General features: G+C 33.3%; 1 protein-coding gene across 3 annotated transcripts in view; it reads left to right on the plus strand.

Moving 5' to 3' along the window:
- RALYL (RALY RNA binding protein like) overlaps nt 1–19,590 on the plus strand; it is an 800,002-nt gene that overhangs the window by 192,725 nt on the left and 587,687 nt on the right. For 2 of the 3 annotated variants that reach the window (XM_072604984.1, XM_072604985.1), the window contains one exon: nt 5,672–5,773. In XM_072604984.1, coding sequence (XP_072461085.1) covers nt 5,764–5,773 — 10 coding nt within the window. In that variant the 5' untranslated portion in view covers nt 5,672–5,763. Of the gene's footprint in view, nt 1–5,671; nt 5,774–13,942; nt 15,591–19,590 lie in introns of those variants that run through there. The other variant, XM_072604986.1, reaches the window with a different exon arrangement.

The following is a 19,590-nucleotide window of genomic DNA, read 5'->3' on the forward strand; positions in this document are numbered from 1 at the left end:
ATCATTGTTCTTTCTGAAATATGTCTTGTAGAACTGGACACAGTTTCCCATTGGTGGCTTGATAAGGGCAGAACATAGTGGACTCACATATACCTACTAAAATAGTATTAACTTATTTGGCTGCTCTATTAATAAATAACCTTGATTCAATTGTAATTCCATGAAAACTTCTAGATCTTTTTTTTCCAAATGGAATGTTTACTATCCATATCTCTCCTACGTTCTTTGTGTAAAATTCATTTTGACAGCCAATTTTAAGGTTTTATATTTATCCCTTATTAAATAGTTTGTATTGGCTTCAGCTTTTTGAAATACTGTTGGACTCTTAATTTTTATATCTAGTGAATTCTCTATCTCTCTAAACATCTTTCATTCAGTTTTGATAAGTATGCTATTTATGCTTGCATCTAAATCATAAAAAAAATTGAAAAGAACCAGATTAAGGATAGAAACCTATATCGTTCCCTGAAGACCTTTATGGTTCACAGTGAATCATTAATTGACATATCATTGGGTCTGGTTAGTAGTTCAACTCTGCTTTTACTTGTCTGTATCACTATCCCTTCCAAATATTTTGAGAGTCTTTATTGAGTGTCTTCAAAGACTTTATTCTATTGTTTAAGGCCCTATACAATCTGTCCTCAGCTTTAGCTCCAACTATGTCTCTTTACATATACCATGCTCAAATCAAACTGAACTTTTGTGTCTTTTCCATTCTCTATGCCTTCATTCATGACTTTTTCTCCCCCAGACTTGGAAAATATTTTGTCCTTGTTTCTTATTATTGAAATAATTCCTGTAATACAAAGTTAAGTTCAGGTGCCATTTGACCTAATTGCCATTCTGCTAGGTGACTGAGTGGAAAGAGTACTATGTCTGGAGTCAGGAAGACCTGAATTCAAATGTGACTTCAGATACTTCCTAGCTTTGTGGCTGGTCAAGTCACTTGTTTGCCTCAGTTTCCTCCTAGGATTATAAAATGATCTGAAGAAGGAAATGCAAACTACTCCAATATCTTTGTCAAGAAAACCCCAAATATGCTTATAAAGAGTGGGACACAGCTGAAATGACTGGACAACAACTGATTTCCATAAGCAGTTAATAATTGTTCCCTGCTTAGAATCTATAGCTCTTTGCTCCTCCTCTAGATAGATTTTATACTAATTTTTATTATTACTATTTGTGTCCACATTCTAATTCCTCTAACAGGTTATACAAGTTCTTTAAAGGTGGGGACCATAGGAACATATATCTTTATCAGTCAATATCTTGTGCAGAGTAAGCAGTTGAAATATTTTCTTGGTTTATGAAACTTTATTTCAGTTTTACCATCTCACAATATACTTCAAATGTCATCATTTTTTCCAGGAAAAATCTCCTTCTGAAATATAATCTGATTGCTTTATTATAAAGAATAAGTTAGAGTAATGATAGGTACCAGACCTGGGCTTTTATTGAAATGGAGATCCCATGGATGAGGACACTTATTCTGTTACTGCAGATCTGTAACTTCACTGCAGCTTATACTATTAGAGAGTCGCCTAGACCAATGAAAGGGTAATTGACTTGCCCAGGGTTATAGAGCCAGTCAGTTCTTGAAATTATGCCACATTGCTTCTATTTTAAGGAGGGGAATATATTCAATCAATCAACCGATAAATCAACAAGTATTTATCAGGTGCCCACCATGTGCCAGGGATTGTGTCAAATACTGAAGAAACAGATAAAATTGAAACAATCTCTTTTCTTAAAGAGTTTCCATTCAAATACATACCTATATGTGTATATGTACACTCAAATATGTGTGGATATGTATGTGTGTATACATACACAAATAGCCATGTACATGACATATATAAATCAAATACAAGGTGGCATTAAAAGGGAAGATATTAGAAGAATGGGGATGCGAAGGGGCTTATATCAGAAAAACTCTCCTTAAGTAGATGTCCTTAAGTTGACTCTTCAAGAACTAGAGAATCCTAAAAAGAGAAGTCTAGGGGGAGAGAATATCAGGATGGGGAGTAGTTCATAGAGAGATCTAGAGATAAGAGATGTGGAGCCTGGTATGTGAGAAATAGCAAGGAGGCCATTATGGATAGATCACAGAGAAAATGAAGGCAAGTTATCTGTAAGTAGATTGGAAAGGTAAGAAGGGACCAGGTGTTGATGAGCTTAAAATGCCAAAAAAAAAAAAAAAAAAAAAAGGTTTTAAAAGGGCAGACATACTCAAGCAGACAATTTCCGTAATCTAATACTACTATCTTCCTGGTTTATACTGAATCAGTATTAAAAAAAAACCCTTTCTTACATTAACCTTATATCTAAATACACTAAAGTAATGAAGTGTTAGAGATCCATTTTGGAAACCATTTATATATAGATCTAAAGCTGAGCAGCTGTACTGTAAGAAATAGATAAAATATTTCTTCTTATAATAATAATAAAGTAGTCTTAAATATAATCAAATGCCTTAGATCCTTATCACACTTAACAGACAACATTTCATTTATTTTAGTATGAAGTGATAAAATTTTTATTTGCATCTAAAATGAACACATTAATTTTCCATTTTTATTTAATTATGTTGAACTAAGTGCCTATCCACAAAACAACCATACAATATATAAAATATAGTGTCACTTGGGGAGTCTATATTAAGTATTACAGCATAATGGGATGCATTAAAAGAAATATATTCCCTCACTTCTAAGAGTTAATAATTTGAAAATACAAATCTTTTCTCAAAAGAGCACTACTTATCTGTAAGTAATGTTAACAATGCTTTTGAATATCATCTTGGGAGATAATGTTAAATTCCATTGCTTAACAAAAACCCAGCATTTCATCATCATTTATTTATCATCATACCTGACACAGGCTGCATCCTGTCCATTTCTCAACAAATGCTGCCTTGAATAGTCTAAAAATAACAATAACAATAATTATTGGCCAGTCTGTCACTAATGAACCTGTCTGAACTTAGCTAAGCAATTTATCTAATGACAAGCCAGCCTTGTAAACCAACAGAGAGCCAGCTATGATTTGCTTTTTACTGAGGCATATCATATGATTATGTATGTATATGTATGTATGCATATATGTATATGATCTACTTAATAAAAAAAATCTTACTTTTTTATTCATAGTAACAAAAAATTAATGTTTATCTATGACCTTCTATTCAGATCTCAAAACCTTGTCCCAAATCTATCACTATTCCTATAATTTTATAATAGGATTCTTTTCTTTGGTTTAAGGAATTGTCTTCTGCTGTGTTCCTTATTAAAATACAGTCTGTTAGTTGGAAGAACTAATTCACATTATTATGATAAACTAGCTTAGCAGGTCTGATAGTTGTGACATGGATGAAAATAATGGACCCTGAAGAGTAGGGGATCTAAACAGTTACATTTTAGTGAGAGTGCATAGGGGAGAAGGGTTTGTATCAATTGTAGATAATGTTTGAATATGTGTTGGTGCCTAGAGAGGACAGGTCTGCACTGGAGAACTGAAGTAACAGATCTCAAGCAACTATGGGAGCAGAGCATAGAAACTCAGTCTTTGGGAGGAAGCACTGAAAGAGAGGATGGAGGAGAAAATACAACTGCAAATAGGGGAGGACTTTTGAGATCAGTTTTACCTACTTTGCACTTCACATATTTGTCTATAGTTTGTTAAACTGATTCAAGATCTGTTCCTCAGTTAATAAGTGGCTTAAGAGAATAAAAAGGTAGGTCCGAAGAGAAGAAATCCTATTTTTAGTCATATGGGATAAAAAGTTCAAAATAACTACTAATTAGAAAAAATACAAGATAAGCAGTTCTTTGATTCCACCTTGTACCCATCAGGTTGGTAAAGATGACGAAAAAGGAAAGTGACAGCTGTTGGATGGGCTTTGGGGGAAAAAAGCATATTAGGACACTGGTAGTAGATGGGTACAGCTATTTTGGAAAGCAATGTGATTGGGAAATTGAGGGATCCCTCCCTTCCAAATATTAAGTCTTTTAAGAACAAGGACTGTTTTGTTTTTCTCTTTGTATTCCTTGTATCTTGCAATGACTAGCAGAAATATTCATTTAAGTGAGTTTAACTGAATTGAATTGAACTTTTTTTCCCAGTGGTTTCAAGCCAATGCAAGTCAATCCTTCGTTGAATTAGCTCAGTATGCACAGTATTGCTGTTAAAACTAATATCATTAGCTGAGTGGTGGGTGATGCTGCATTACTTGAAGAGTGAAAGGTGCCAAAGTGACAGTCATTTTACAGGTGCTTGTTCCTCTCGCTCTACTTTTCTTCTGTTCTAAGATGATTCATCTGTCTTACATAATTACCTTTTTTCTGAACTGTTTGTTGCTTTGGTTAATTTTGCTTATGGCCCATCTCCAACCATATCCCCTAAAAATATTGCATGGCCCTGGGCACACATAGGGTGTTGTCAAGTGAGAGTGTAGATTTTGAAGTCAGTCTTTTAAGCACATAGTCCTTATGTAGCAAAGAGAGTCAGATACCCCCCTCCTGCCTTTTCTGTTGCATAGTCAGCAACGTCTAAGCTTTATAAAGTGTACAATAAATATTTAAGGTCTCAACTCAACCAACTCCATCAAGAAGGTAGGGTGGAATTTAATTAATTCTCCGAGCTTAGGTTTCCTAATCTTTACAATGGAGATAAAAGGAACTGGTGTACCTCCCCCTCACAGTTTTGTTGTTGTTGTCAGTTTTTTTTGGGGGGGGCCTCAAATAAGATAACATGTACAGAATTCTTAGCAGGTTTTAAGGCACTATTAGAAACACCTTCTCTTCCTCTTCCTTCTCTTTACCCCCTTCTTCTCTTTTCCTTCTCCACATCCTTCTTCTCTACCTCCTTCTCCTTCTCTGTCTCCTTCTACTAATAGTTTTGCTATACCTTCCTTCTTAAGAGGATTGAAATCATTATATGACATGTGTACTAAGATGGAGTTTTCACCAGAACCAGGAAATCATGTTTATAAATTAAGTGGCAATACTGACCTAGTACAAAGTAGAAGATCATTTTCATCTTACAGCGAAGAAGAAAATGCCCAACTAAAGGATTCATTTACTAAAAATTATGGTTATAAGTTTATAGATAATCCAGTTTGCTTACTTTTCCTATTTTCCCACTATTGCAAAATGAGAGCATGGGGATGTATGTCATGTTGACTTAGCATTGAATCAAGTTGTATATCTTAGTAGTAGTAGGAGGAAATACAATTTATTATAGATATAAATGATAAGAAAGTAAACCTCTTTTTGAGACTATAGAAAAGATGTACTTTGGTCATATAAATAGCCCAACTGGCCTCACTGCACACTATTTACTGATTTTATAAATAGATCTCATTAGGAAAGTCTGTTTTGTAATGGTCCTTTAGTTCATAATCTTTCTCTAATTGTTGGGTTTAAGCTCTTCATTTGTTGTTAAAGTCTTATATCAGAAAATCAATAAACACATATTAAAAGGAGTGATCCATGGACCAGACGATTCTGTTGTAAGCAAGATACAGCAGTTTCAAGAAAAAATCTTACACAGCAGGTTAGCCTTTTAAAGTCCTTTATGTTTGCTAAATGTGTTGCAGATTAACTTTTACTACTCAAAACATCCTATCAGAAGAGGATGAATGAGAGGCATTATTACTATTATTATTTTGCAGATACGGAAAGTAAGAACTGAAGCCAAAATTAGAACATTTGTTTCCCAGTCCTCTGCTGAATCCATTGAACTACTCTACCTCCTAGCAGTAGAATGCCCACAGGTGATGTATGGTAAATTATACATAACTAATTGCACTTCTAATAGTTACGTAGCAACAAACCATATTATATTTTATACATGCTGTAGGGACTTAGTAAATGCTTGTTGATTGATTGATCTTTGATAGTTTTTCTGAAATATTTTACATTTGCTGAAACAAGGACTTTTTCCTTTATCTGATTACACTGTGCTTATACTCCTAAAGATCATTATAGCAACTAATTTTGAACCCAAGGTCAGGAAGAACTAAGTTCAAATATGGCACCGCACACTAGCTTGCGTGACTATGGACCAATAACTTAAACTATATCTGCTCAGTTTCTTCATTTATTAAATGGGAATTATAAGGCACTTACTTCCCAGAGTTGTCATGTAGAACAAATGAGCAATGAGATAATATTTGTATAGTGTTTCATAAACCTCAATGCACTATATAAATGCAAGTGTTGTTACTATTCATCTTTGTGACTTATACATTCAGGTTATTGTAAAAGCACTACTCTGATTTCCACATATTAAAGAAACAACTCTAATTTCTTGAAGTTCATGTACTGTTTAGAGAGATTCTTTATTATAAGTTTTGTCCTCAGGCCATTAATATTTGGTCATAATTCACGAAGACTGCCTTGAACTATTGAAGTAATTAACATAACAAAATGTGTTGGGATTTTTTTAAAGAAAAAAACCCATTATTCCTGCAACTTTACCTAAAGAGCATGAGATTTATAGCTATTATTCATGATTATATTTAAATGTAGGTCAAGATAGTGATGGAAAGGGTGAGAGATCAAATTAATGTAGCAAAATAAACGAAGGCATAAATCATAAGGTGGGATATGGAGTATTAATCTTAATGATTTTCATACCTGAAGTAATATGAAGTATGAACTAAAAGAAGCTAGAAGATCTGTGATTTCAGTGTACAAAAAAATCTGGGTTTTTATAATTGTTATTACACTTTACTTATCAAAGGAAAAATAAATTATCACTTGTGTTTTCCTTTGTTTTAGACTATTCTGTATCGTGTGTGTGGGGGCACTAGAAACAACTTGAAACTTATCACTTGAAACATCATCACTTCATAGTGAAAAATTGTTATATGCTCCATTGGTGTCTTTGCAATGTTTGCATGAATGGGAACTCTTAGCTTATACATTTCCATCCTTTTAAAAAATTGTTTTTAACATTTAATTTTTAAAATTTCTAGTTCTAAATTCTCTTCCTCCTCCTTGCCCATTTCCAACCCATTAAGAAGGCAATCAGTATGATGTCAAATATGCATATGAAATAATGGAAAACATATTTCCATATTTGCCATGTTCAAAAAACTAAAAACTTAAGAAAGAGAAAAAGTAAACTTCAGTTTACATTAATAGTTCATCAGTTCTTTCTCTGGAGGTAGATACCATTTTTCATCATGGGTCCTTTGGAATTGCCTTGGATCATTTTCTTGATAAGAGTCACTATGTCTTTCACAGTTGACCATCCTTGTAATATTACTGTTACAGTATACAATGTTCTCCTAGTTTTGCTTCCTTCACTTTTCATGAGTTCATATACATTTTCCTGGTTTTTTTTTCTGAAAGCGTCCTACTCATCATTTATTGTAACGCAATAGTATTTCCTCACAATTATATATCACAATTTATACAACCACAAAAAGCTGCTATAAATATTTTTCTGCAAATAGATCTTTCTTTCCCTTTTCTTTGGTGTCTTTGTGGTATTGCTGTGTTAAAGGATATGCACAATTTGATAGCACTTTGGGCATGGTTCCAAATTGCTCTTAGAATGGTTGGACTGACTAATTTACAGCTCCACCAACAATGGTTTAATTTTTTTAATTTTTCCATATCCCCTCCAGCATTTATCATTGTCCTTTTCTATTTTCTTAGTTAATCTGAAATGCCAGAAGAGATACCTCAGAGTTACTTTGATCTGTATTTCTCTAATCAATACTGATTTAGAGTATTTTTTAACGTAATTATAGATAGGTTTGATTTCTGAAAGCTTCTTCTTCATATCCTTTGACCATTTATCGTTTGGGGGAATGACTTTTATTTTTACAAATTTTCCTCAGTTGTCTACATATTTGAGAAATGAGGCCTTTATCAGATAAATTTGCTATAAAATTTTTTCTCTAGTTTCATTCTTTTCTTCTAATTTTGGTTGCATTGTTCTTGTGTGATTTTTTTCAAAATTTGATATAAACAAAATAATTAATTTCGTCTCCCTTAAACCTTTTAATCTCCCATTTGGTCATAATTTCTTCCCTTATCCATAGTTCTGGCAGATGAAATTTTCCATGCTCCTCTAATATGCTTAGGATAACATCTTTTAAGCCTAAATCATGTACCCATTTTGACCTTATCTTGGCATATGGTGAGATATGTTGGTCTATGCCTATTTTCAGCCAAATTGCTCTCTAATTTCCCAGCAATTTTTGTCAAATGATGAGTTCCTAACACAAAAGCTTGGATCTCGGGTTTATCAAGCAGTAGATTACTGTTGTAATTTACTAGAGTGCATTGTTTACCTAGTCTGCTCTACTGGTAACTTTATTTATTAGCCAGTGTCAGTTTTGATTATTACTGCTTTGAAATCTGGTACTACTAGGCTGCCTTCCATCACATTTTTTTTTTCCATTGATTCCCTTGATATTCTTGACCTTTTGTCTTCCAGATGAATTTTATTATTGTTTCTAGACCTACAAAATAATTCTTTGGTAGTTTGGCTTGACATTGAATAAGTAAGTAAATTTAGGTAGACTTGTCATTTTTATTATATTGATTCACTATTATATTGGTTAACTGACCAATTAACAATTCTCCAGTTAGTATGATCTGTCTTTGTAAAAAGTGTTTTATGATTTTGTTGATCTAGTTCCTGAGTTTGTCTTGACATTTAGACTTCCAAGTATTGTATAATGTCTGAAGCATAATATATTGGCATTTAGACTTTCAAGTATTATGTAATGTCTGTATAATCTTATGTGGTCATAATGCATGATCTTTGTGATATATTGCTGTAATCTCCATGCTAGCATTTTATTTAAAATTTTTCATTGATACTCATTAGGGAAGTTGACTTACTTTTTTTTATTTTTATTCTCCCTAGCTTAGTTATCAAACTCATGTTTGTGTTGTAAAAGGAGTTTTGAGGGCTCTTTTATCTATTTTTTTCAAATAGTTTGTTTAGTATTGGGATTAACTGTTCTTAAATGGTTGATAGAATTCACCTGTAAATCTATGTGGTGCTGGGAATTTTTTCCTAGGGAACTCATTGATAGCTTATTCAGTTTCTGTTTCTAAGACAGGATTATTTAAGTATTCTATTTCCTCTTCTGTAAATCTGGGCAATTAATATTTTTATAAATATTCATCCTTTTCACTTAAATTATCAGTTTTACTGGCATAAAATAGGGCAAGACAACTATAATTGCTTTAATTTCATTTTCATTGGTAGTGTATTCACTCTTCATTTTTTTATACTGATAATTTGGTTTTGTTTCCTAGCTGTCTTCAGATGGAAAAAAAAAATGTCTCACCCCACACTTATTTTGGATCTACTGCTCCAGAATTCAATCAGAGGTGTTATTTTAGAGTTGTTTGGAGGGGAATCTTGGGAGAACTTGACTGGAGTGCTTCGTCTTCTCCATCGTCTTGACCCTACCTCTGAAAGTTCATCAAACTTTTTAATAGTTTTCAAATGAAATGCCCAATAAAGGATAATCCAAACACCATCTATAGTTTGCTGTGGGATGCTTTCAGGGCCCGTAAATAGGCAAACTATAGATAGAACTCACTCCTTTGTTTTCATGATAGCTATTTACTTAATATGATAAATATTCATCAGGCAACTACTGTGTCCTAGGCATTGGAGGGAGGGAAAAGGACTTAGAAAGATGAATAAACCGTGATTTTTTTCTCCTAAAGGATCTTATAGTCTGGTGTAGAAGATGAAACATATTATATAAATGCATGTGAATCCACAATTAAAATCATTACACCTTAATTGATAATTTATTGATTTCCCTTATTTCCAGCATTTTCTGTCTCTAATCCACCACCACACTATCAAAATGATATAACTGAGGCAAAGTTCTGATCATTTCACTCTTCTACTCAAGTCTTTCCTGCTTTCTCTTCTTTCAGTGATGAAATGCAAATGCTTCCCATTTGGCCCTTAAAAACATTTATAAACTAGCTCTGTAATGCCTATCCATACTTACCAAACAATACTCTCCTTCATACAATCAGTGTTCCAGTAGAACTTCTTCTTCATATATTTAAAGTTTTATTTCCTGTCTTAGTACCTTTGCATAGCCTGTTCCTTATGTCTGGATTTCGTTTGTACCTCACCTTTACCTCTTAGAATCTGAGGCTTCCTTCAAAATTCATCTTGTTTAATCTCTTTAAGAAGTGTATTATGTCCCATTTAATTGTGAGTTCCTCTGTTCAAATTCCCTAAAATATTAATGACTCTGTGTGTATAGTTTGTATTTTGCATTAATCTTGTTTATTCCCAATATTTTATAAGTTGCTTGCAGGAAAGGGACCTTGTTTTTGTGTCTATATTGTCTGGTAGTAAGCACTTAATGGATACTTGTATGAATATCCTTGAAGGGGAATGAATGCAAGGGATTTTAGAGAGAACATATCCATCTGATATTGATCCAGGAAGACTTAATGGATGAAATAATAATTGAATTTACCTTCAATGGTTGCTTGAATCTTAATATATTGAGATGAGAAGAGAGATTCCGAAGGGATGAAATAGCATGACCAAAGTTTGTGGAGGCAAGGAAGTAAAATGTTTGAAGAATAGCACACTTTTCACTAGCTTAAAACACACAGACACACACAGACACATACATATACATGTGTGTGTACACAATAGTTACTTTCTGAACTCTACAAATCTGGTTACAATTACATTGTAGAGAGCCTGGATTACAGTACTAAAGAATGTGTAATTTAGAGCATAGTGAACCATTGAAAATTTAGGGGCCAAGGAATCAAATTATCAGAGCTCTGCTTTAAGAAGATTAATCTTATACCCATATGCAGGATATATTGGTGGTAGGAGAGACAGGAAGAGTGGTTAAATGCAAACTTCTTGAGGGCAAAGACTATTTTACATAGGTTTTTTTTTTTTGCTTGGTTTTCTTTTTGTTTGTTTTTTAACCTTTGGTGCCTAGAATTGTGGCTGGAACATAATAGGCCACTTAGTAAATAATAGTTTAATGAATTAGTGGATATTCAGGAAGATATTAATATATTCATTGCAGGTAATAAGGGTAGTAACTAGAGTGGTGACAGTGAAAATCAAAAGTAATAGTCTCTTTATCATGAATTTTTTCAAGCAAAATCAAGAGGATTTGGTGGTTGATTGAATATGAGAGATGAGTGAAAGGAAGAATAATAAATGATCAGGGTTTCCAGATTGAGTGATTGGAAACACAACCATTTCTTTCAATGATGCCTGGTATTTATCATAGCAGTGGACATCACCATGTCACCTGGGAAGAAAATTTTCATATGAATGAGAATTATGACTAGTCAGGCTTCAAGAGAATGAACAGTCGTAGAGAATGTCCTTAACATGGCATAATATTGTAGTGGTTTAGTTCATTTACTGATCTGAAGGGAAATTGTATAGTCTGCATTTGTTTTGCAAAAAGTCAATGATAATTCTCTTGGAAACAAGGCCTGCTGTCTAGCAATTGAAAGTAAAAGTATCTCATTTTCTTCTCTTTTCATTATATGTCATTTCATAAATCTTTCTTGTAGTTCACATGAGTTGGCAAAATACTATGAACATGCTTCAGTAAGTTCAAAGTTTCAGATATGAAAGATTGAAAGATTTTTTTAAAAAAACTTAATTTCTAGCAAATTATGTTAAAAGATTGATCAGGTTCTCTGATATATTCTGACTGATAAAGTATTGATAGTCATATCACCTTCCAAACATGAGGTCTAATAAAACTTAATATTTTTCTCCATTTCAATTATAATTGTTAAAATAAAAAAATAATAGCTAATATTTACACAGTACTTACTATGTGCAGAATGTGCTATACACTTTACAGTTATTATGTTATTTGATTCTCACAACAACACTGGAAAGTAAGTGCTATTATTATCCCCATTTTAAATATGAGGAAACTGAGGCAAAAAAAATAAAAGTGACTTTTCCAGGGTCATGCAGCTAAACCAGATTTGTCTCAGGCCTCCTTGGCTCAAGGTTCAGCACATTGTTCTACCTAGTTACCTCTAAAATAATTCAGAATGGCTCCAAATTTTAAGAAGTCGTGCCTCTCCCTTTTGGTACTGGTATCATCTCTCCCCTTCTTCAATTCAAAGTAATTCATAGTGTAGTGAAATTTAATTACAGCTACATGTAGCATAGAGACTCAAAGAACTTAGAACCTATGTGGGAAAGTGGAGTAAACAAATAAATAATTTTTATATAGACATAAAAATTAAATATAAACTCACAGACACATAGCCCTAAATATATATAATTTTTATATCCCAAGTTTCAGTCACATTAGCAGTATATATTGTCTCTAATCTTTCTTATAGAATTAGTTACTTTGTGTTCCTTCTGTCACGAGCAAAATTTTCAGAAAATTTAACCAGTTGCCAATTCATAACACTGACAAAACCCATTTCTGTTTATAGGCATTGCAGCTTCAATGTATTGGACTAATCCTTTATCAAAAGAAAAGAAAAATTATGAAGCCACATAAATTCTGAAAGAGGTGAATTCCTGGAGTTTAAAAATCTATGATGTCTCACAATCTTTCAGTATCTTAATCTAAGATTCCCTTCTAATGCTTTGATTAACAATTACATTCATTTCAACAGATATTAAATGAGCAATCAGTGATAAGCATTTAGCAGGTACTTAATGTGTGTTATGTACTGGATGGATACAAAATTAAAAAAAAAAAGATTCACATTCCAAATAGAGTAGACAACATACAAGTAACTATGTAGATAAAGGATATATACAGTGTCCATGGAAAGAAATAGGGAGAAGGGAAAAGACCTCCTACAAAAGATGGGATATAAGAAGAAAGGGAGAAATGGAATGGGGCAAATTATCTCTCATAAAAGAGGCAAGCAAAAGACTTTTCAGTGGAGGGGAAAAGAGGGGAGATGAGAGAAAAACATGAAGCTTACTCTCATCACATTCGACTAAAGGATGGAATAAAATGCACACTCATTTTGGCATGAAAACCTATCTTACAATACAGGAAAGTGGGGGAGAAAGGGATAAGCAGGGTGGGGGGAATGATGGAAGGGAGGGCATGAGGAGGAGGGAGCAATTTAAAGTCAATACTCTTGGGGAGGGACGGATCAAAAGAGAGAACAGAAGCAATGGGGGCTGGGACAGGATGGAGGAAAATATAGTTAGTCTTTCACAACACTATTATTATGGAAGTCATTTGCAAAACTACACAGATATGGCCTATATTGAATTGCTTGCCTTCCCAAAGAGAATGGGAGGGGAGGGAGAGATGAAGAGAAGTTGGAAGTCAAAGTTTTAGGAACAACTGTCGAGTACTGTTCTTGCTACTAGGAAATAAGAAATACAGGTAATGGGGTATAGAAAGTTATCTGGCCCTACAGGACAAAAGAGAAGATGGGGACAAGGGAAGAGAGAGATGTTAGAAGAGAGGGGAGATTGGTGATAGGGGCAATTAGAATGCTCGGCATTTTGGGGTGGGGAGAGGAGAGAAATGGTGAGAAAATTTGGAACCCCAAATTTTGTGAAAATGAATGTTAAAAGTTAAATAAATAAATTAAAAAAAAAAGATGGGATATAAGCTGAGGTAAGAGAGAGGAGGAGAGAGAAACTAAAGGGCTCAGGTAAGGAGAGAGAGCATTTTAGATATAGAGGCAGCCAATAACAAAGTACAGAGTTAAGAGATAAAATGTTACGATATATACATATTTCCATCTAATGGTAGGCATCTCTAGGGCAACAGTGAACAGAAGAAAAAGAGAAAAGAATTATATAACTTTATTATATATTTAAAAGGAGTATACAACTTGCTACTCCTTTTAAATATATAATAAAGTTATGTTACATACAAAACAAGTTGTATGTAATAGATTTCCAGTTTCATGTGAAGTCACTTTATTACACTGTGTTATGGAAATACTTGTCTTATTCTATAAGTTAAAAATAGATAAAAATATAAAAAAGATCACATTTGTGTGTGAACAGCAGGTAGGCCAGTGTAAGATAAATAAGAGTGCGTAAAGTGATTGGAAAGGAAATAAATAGAAGGAGCTAGGCACTGAAGGGCTTTAAAAGCCAAACAGAGGATTTAATACATTATCTTAGAGGCAGTAGGGAGCCACTAGAGTTTACTAAATAGTGAGGGGCAATATGGTCAGTGCCACTCTTTACAAAACTCACTTTGGCAGCTTAGTGAATGATATGCTGGAGTGGGGGTGGATAGGAATGAGTCAGACATATAGCAGTCCAGATGAAAGGTGATAAGCTAAGGTTTCTGTGTGAGTGGAGAGAAGGGTGCATATATGAAAGATATTATGAGAGCATGTTTGAGCACTGTGTTTTAGGATATAAAGGAAAAACCAAAGTAGTCCCTGCCCCAAAGGAGTTAAAATTCAAATGAAATAATATTTGTTAAAAAAAAAAAAAAGTCACCGAGCTCACTGTCTGGTACCTAGCAGGCACTAAAGAAATGCTTATTCCCTTCTCCCTTCTGGGGAGTAGAACATATGTACAGAGAACTAAACATAAGATCATTTTAGGACAGAAAGAATGGTTCCAACTGGGGAGATCAGGAAAGGCTTCCTTCAGGACGTGGCACAGGAACTACGCCACTGGTTTCATAGTCTTGAACCAGGGTGAATGAATGGCGTCTTGTACAAAAATAGAGGAGACTGAAAGCGAGGCAGGTTTAGACATGCTCGGTTTGAGATGGTAATGAAACATTCGAGTGGCCTTGTTACAAAAGGAGGGACTAGATTTTAGGAGACAGATTAGTTTTTCATATAGACTCAGAGACATCTGCCTAGAAAGACAATTGCAGATAAAGCACAATGCTAGGCACTAGCTATTTAAAGACAAAAAATTCAAACAGCAAAAAATAAATAAAAAAAAAATTCTTCTTTTCAAAGAATTTACCTTTTAATTACAATGTAATTTGAATCAGAAAAGAGTAATTTTAGAAGGCTACATAGAAGAATAAGATGAAGATCAATGAAGTTTAGGGGACACAATAACTTCCAGATTACTGGATTTGAGAGAATGGAGGCCAAAATGACTTAACTGATTCTCTCAAAGCGACTGCTTCCACTAGGACCCTGATTATACAGCCCACAATTAATAATGAAAACCTTCGCAATTCTCCTTAGTGAGTAGGTGCTGCTCTTTTTTTATGTAAGCACTATTTTGTGTTGTTCTGCTTGGCCCATATAGTCTTATTCTACTCCATCCCTGAGTTTTTCATCCTGAATTCAGCAACCACTGACCCTTCATGCTCACCCTGCTCCTCTCAGCCTCCTATGAAATGCTTAAGTATCCTATTCTCTCAACCTCATTTGAAGTATACACGAAAAAGTAAGAAAAACTCTTAAACAGGTGTTATAAGCAGCGTTAGAAAAAAATATAAGATAGGACATTAATTTTACTCTGCCCTTTCCCACAGGGTATAAAATGCCTTTGTATGTCTGCAGTTCCAGTGGAATAGAAGTTTTCTGAGAAGCTGTCCCAGCAGGAGACAGTGTGCCATCTTTCTGATAATAAGACTTCTATCAACCTGAAAGTCTAAGGTCTATTCAATTTTTCTCCCTTCTGATTGTTTTTACTTCCCTGGAGATTCCTAGGTCTGAATTTAAAGATGGCTTAAGAAAGTTTGAGGAGGGGCAGGGAAAAATAAAGATGACGTGCCCAGCAGCAAATAATTTTCACTGCAGGCACTTCTTTCTATTTATTGTTTGTTTGTGTTTTCCCAGCAAAGACTGTTAATTTCAAATCTCTTTTTTTAAAAGTTGCAAATGATATAGTTGAATTGTAAATTTGGAAAATAAAATATACAACAAACAAGTATTAGGTAAAAAAACTCAATCTCTCAAGTAACATTTTGGTTTGAGTGTGTAGATAAGTGTTCTTGTATTACACTGAATTAGGCCAAAGCAAACCATCAAAAAAATCTTTAAAAATCTATCCTTTTATAAGAAAACAATTTCAGCACTCATTCAATAAGTTAAAATAATGAATAGGAAAAAAAGAAATTATTTTATTGGTACATTTTCAAACAGAAGGATTAGCAACATATTCAAATCCAAAAGCATTCCCCCACAGTCTTTGATTTCAGTAGGAATTCATGTTTGGCTTTTTCTTATTGTACTCTAGATTTCATTAACTTGTAAAGGCACACATGCTCACAAAATTTAAGAGTGATATATTGATATTTGGCTTAAAAGAAAACCATAAAAAGCATGAAGAATGACAGTTTTATCAGTTTGATTTTGTTTTGCTTCTAAATTTAATGAAAAGTATTATATTTATATATATTTAAATACATTATTACTAGGAAGGTTGAAAAGATTCCAGGTATTATTGACAATTTTAAACATACTTCTGCTAAGATAAATTATCTCAGACATGAAGGTTATCCATTCACATTTGCAGAACCCAACTGCTCCATGGCTTCTCAGGCCATATAGGTTTTGTCCGCATTCATATACAGAAATGGATTTATAATCTCAGTGGTTTGATTGTCCCACATCTTCCTGTACTGTGTGATTTTTTTTATGTCAGTTCCATGCCTATTCCTTAGAAGGTGCATTGAACATACTATAAATATTCCTGTATTTTATTCACTATCTTATGAATTCTGATATGACACTTAGGATATTCATCTGTTAGCCCTCATTTTTGTTATAGCATTGGTGCATCTGCTAGTGTAGTAAGACATGTTCCAAATATCTAATATGCTATGCAAATTTCAGTTCTTGGGGTTTTTGCTCAGTTTTTTCCCATTTTTACTATTGAGTAAAGTTATCATGTATTTTTTTTCAGTTTTGGGGGGAAGTGATATGACTTTCCCTGCTTTGGGACACATTTCACCTTACTTAAGGCAAGACTTCTGAATAATTAGAACAGCCTCAAGTAGAATGAGCTGCAAGTACCTCATACATGGAAGTCTTCAAGTAAAGGGTGAATAGCCATTTATCAGAAGTGTTGTAGAGAGTTTTTGGTTGTGGATTGAATTAAATGACTTCTTAAGTTCTTTCAAATATATATTTGGGGTTTCATGAAATATCTTGATATACATATATGTAATATATGTGCATACTATAGAGAGATGCAGATAAGTGAACTCATGTATGTACATATGCAGATTTGTTTTTTTCTTCTGTGTGAGGAAATCCCTATATAAAAATGCCTTATACTAATATTGATAAGCAATTCATTTGTCATCGTTGATCTTAAAAATGGGCTATGGCTACTAAGAGTTTAAATAATTTGCCCTTGGTGATGTAACTATTGTATGTAAGAGACAGATTTGAGGCCAAGTTTTGTTTTTGTTTTATTTACCCCTGATGCCAATGCAAACCATCTGTTCAGTACACCAATTATATTACCTTCAAAACTGACCTTTCCCGATTTGTATTCAGTTAGTTATAGACTCTTTTCAATCTGATCTTCTTAAGTACCAATTTTCCCACTTCCCATAGTACATCAGGTATTCAAGGGGTAGGTTTCAAATGTTTAGAGTTCCACTTTTTATGGTAATGGAAATAGATTACTGTAGAAATGTCATCAGATCATTTCATTCCATATCTATTTACTGTTTTTTCAGTTTTATCTACAAAGGTTAGAAGTTTCTTCTGCCTTCTATCTTATCTTTATTATTACTTTGACTGTTATGTAAGTGAATTTTCTTATAACTTTTCGTCTTCCTTGGCAGCTTTGTTTTTTTGTTTTTTTTTTTTTAACAAATGCATTATATGTTTGATGTCTGACATGATTTATAATGTCTTTTGGTTTCCTTATTTTAGTAAATATTTAGCATTATTTTAGACTTTACTAAGAAATAGTGATAGTCCATGTGTTTTTATATCCATTCCCAACTTTTCAGAGTTTGAAAGTTTCTTTTAAAAGGTCAATTTGGACCCGTTATAATCACATAAAATATCTTCTCATCTTTGCCCTTTCTTCTAACAGGCAGCTGATTCTGAAATAACTCTTAAATCAGTTATCACATATTTATTTTCTGATTGCCTAATCAGTTTTATTTTTATAATGTTCAAAGATTTCTATATCTAGTATCTTCCAACTCTCTTCTTAAAAAAAAATATTTGTGATGCATAGTCATGTGATTTACAAATGTTACCTAGTTTTGTGCTTTCATTTCTTGATCATGAATTGTCTTTTAAATTTTTTCCCTTTTTACCATTTCTGTCATCCATTGTTCCATGGACAGATTGGTTTGATGAAGCCAAATTTGGTGTTAAAGAAGTATAATTTTGCTATTTGAATAATTTGGGATTATAACATCATTCACTTTCTTCCCAATTCTTGACCCATTCCATTATCTCTTTGCAGCATGTTCCCAAAAGTTTCATATTAATAAATTCAATCATCAGGATGCCTTAAAATTGAATATCATAATTTTGACTATATATTTCTGTATATCTGTATGTTATACATATACATACTATATATACATGTGTATGTGTACATATATATATTTATGCATATATGTATATACACACACTTTAAAAAAATCTAGTGTGGATAATTTGATGTTTTTTTCTTTTTGTGGATTTCCAATCCAATAGACTCACCAGGGTACAATGAGGATGGAACTTTTTGAATAAAAATGAGAACTGCTATCTAAAACAAAAAGTTGTATAACTTAAAAGATGATGTACTAATTAAATTAAAATAATTTTTTATTAATTTGAAGACCCAAGTTCTTTCTTTTATGCCAAAGCTCTCCTTTTTCTTAATGTGTTTTGTTATACTTCAACAATTCAGCAGTCCTGCTCCAACAGCTTAGAATGTCAGAGATGACCCTAGGTTCTTGTAAGATTTGTCAATGAAATACAAGTCCTGGCAGAATCTCCAGAGCTAAATAAGCTTCAAATTTAATCCCAGCAACAAACTGGGTCAGTCATCCAAGGGTGAACCATAAAGTGATGTAATTTTTGGCCATATCTCTCCAAGAAACAGATTTTAAAAATCTTCTTTGGATCTCTATAATCTCTCTCATGATGTTGGTGGAGTGATGGAAATGGAGGGTGAAACTATTCAAAATCTCTAACGTTTTACAACGTCCAAAAACATTAATATAATTTCATACTCTTAGTGAGCTCCATTTTCTCCACAATTAACAAACTGATAAGCATTAAAAGTACAGAAGAATATCCATTAATATTTTTACTATATATTGTCTCATAAATACAAAACAAGTACATGAAATGGAAATAAGGGAATATAACCTAGAAGTCATTGCTTGAGGTGATGCAAATTTAAAAGTCCTCAGGGATCAATGTTCAGGATATCCAAACTGGGAAATGATTCTAAATATCACATAAAGCATTTCAACAAGGACAAAATAAAATGGTCACAGTCAGAGGGCCACACTTGAGGACCTAGAGGGCTACATGTAGGCTTGCTACCTCAGGTTCCCCACCCCTGTGCTAAGCACTATACTACAGAATGGGAAGACAAAGAAAAGTTAAAAAAATGGCAGCTCTCAAAAAGCTCATGGTTTTATGGAGGAGCAACACGCAAATGAGTTTGTTGTTGTTGTTTAGT

This window comes from Notamacropus eugenii, chromosome 4 (assembly GCF_028372415.1).
Source record: "Notamacropus eugenii isolate mMacEug1 chromosome 4, mMacEug1.pri_v2, whole genome shotgun sequence".
NCBI classification, from domain to species: domain Eukaryota; kingdom Metazoa; phylum Chordata; class Mammalia; order Diprotodontia; family Macropodidae; genus Notamacropus; species Notamacropus eugenii.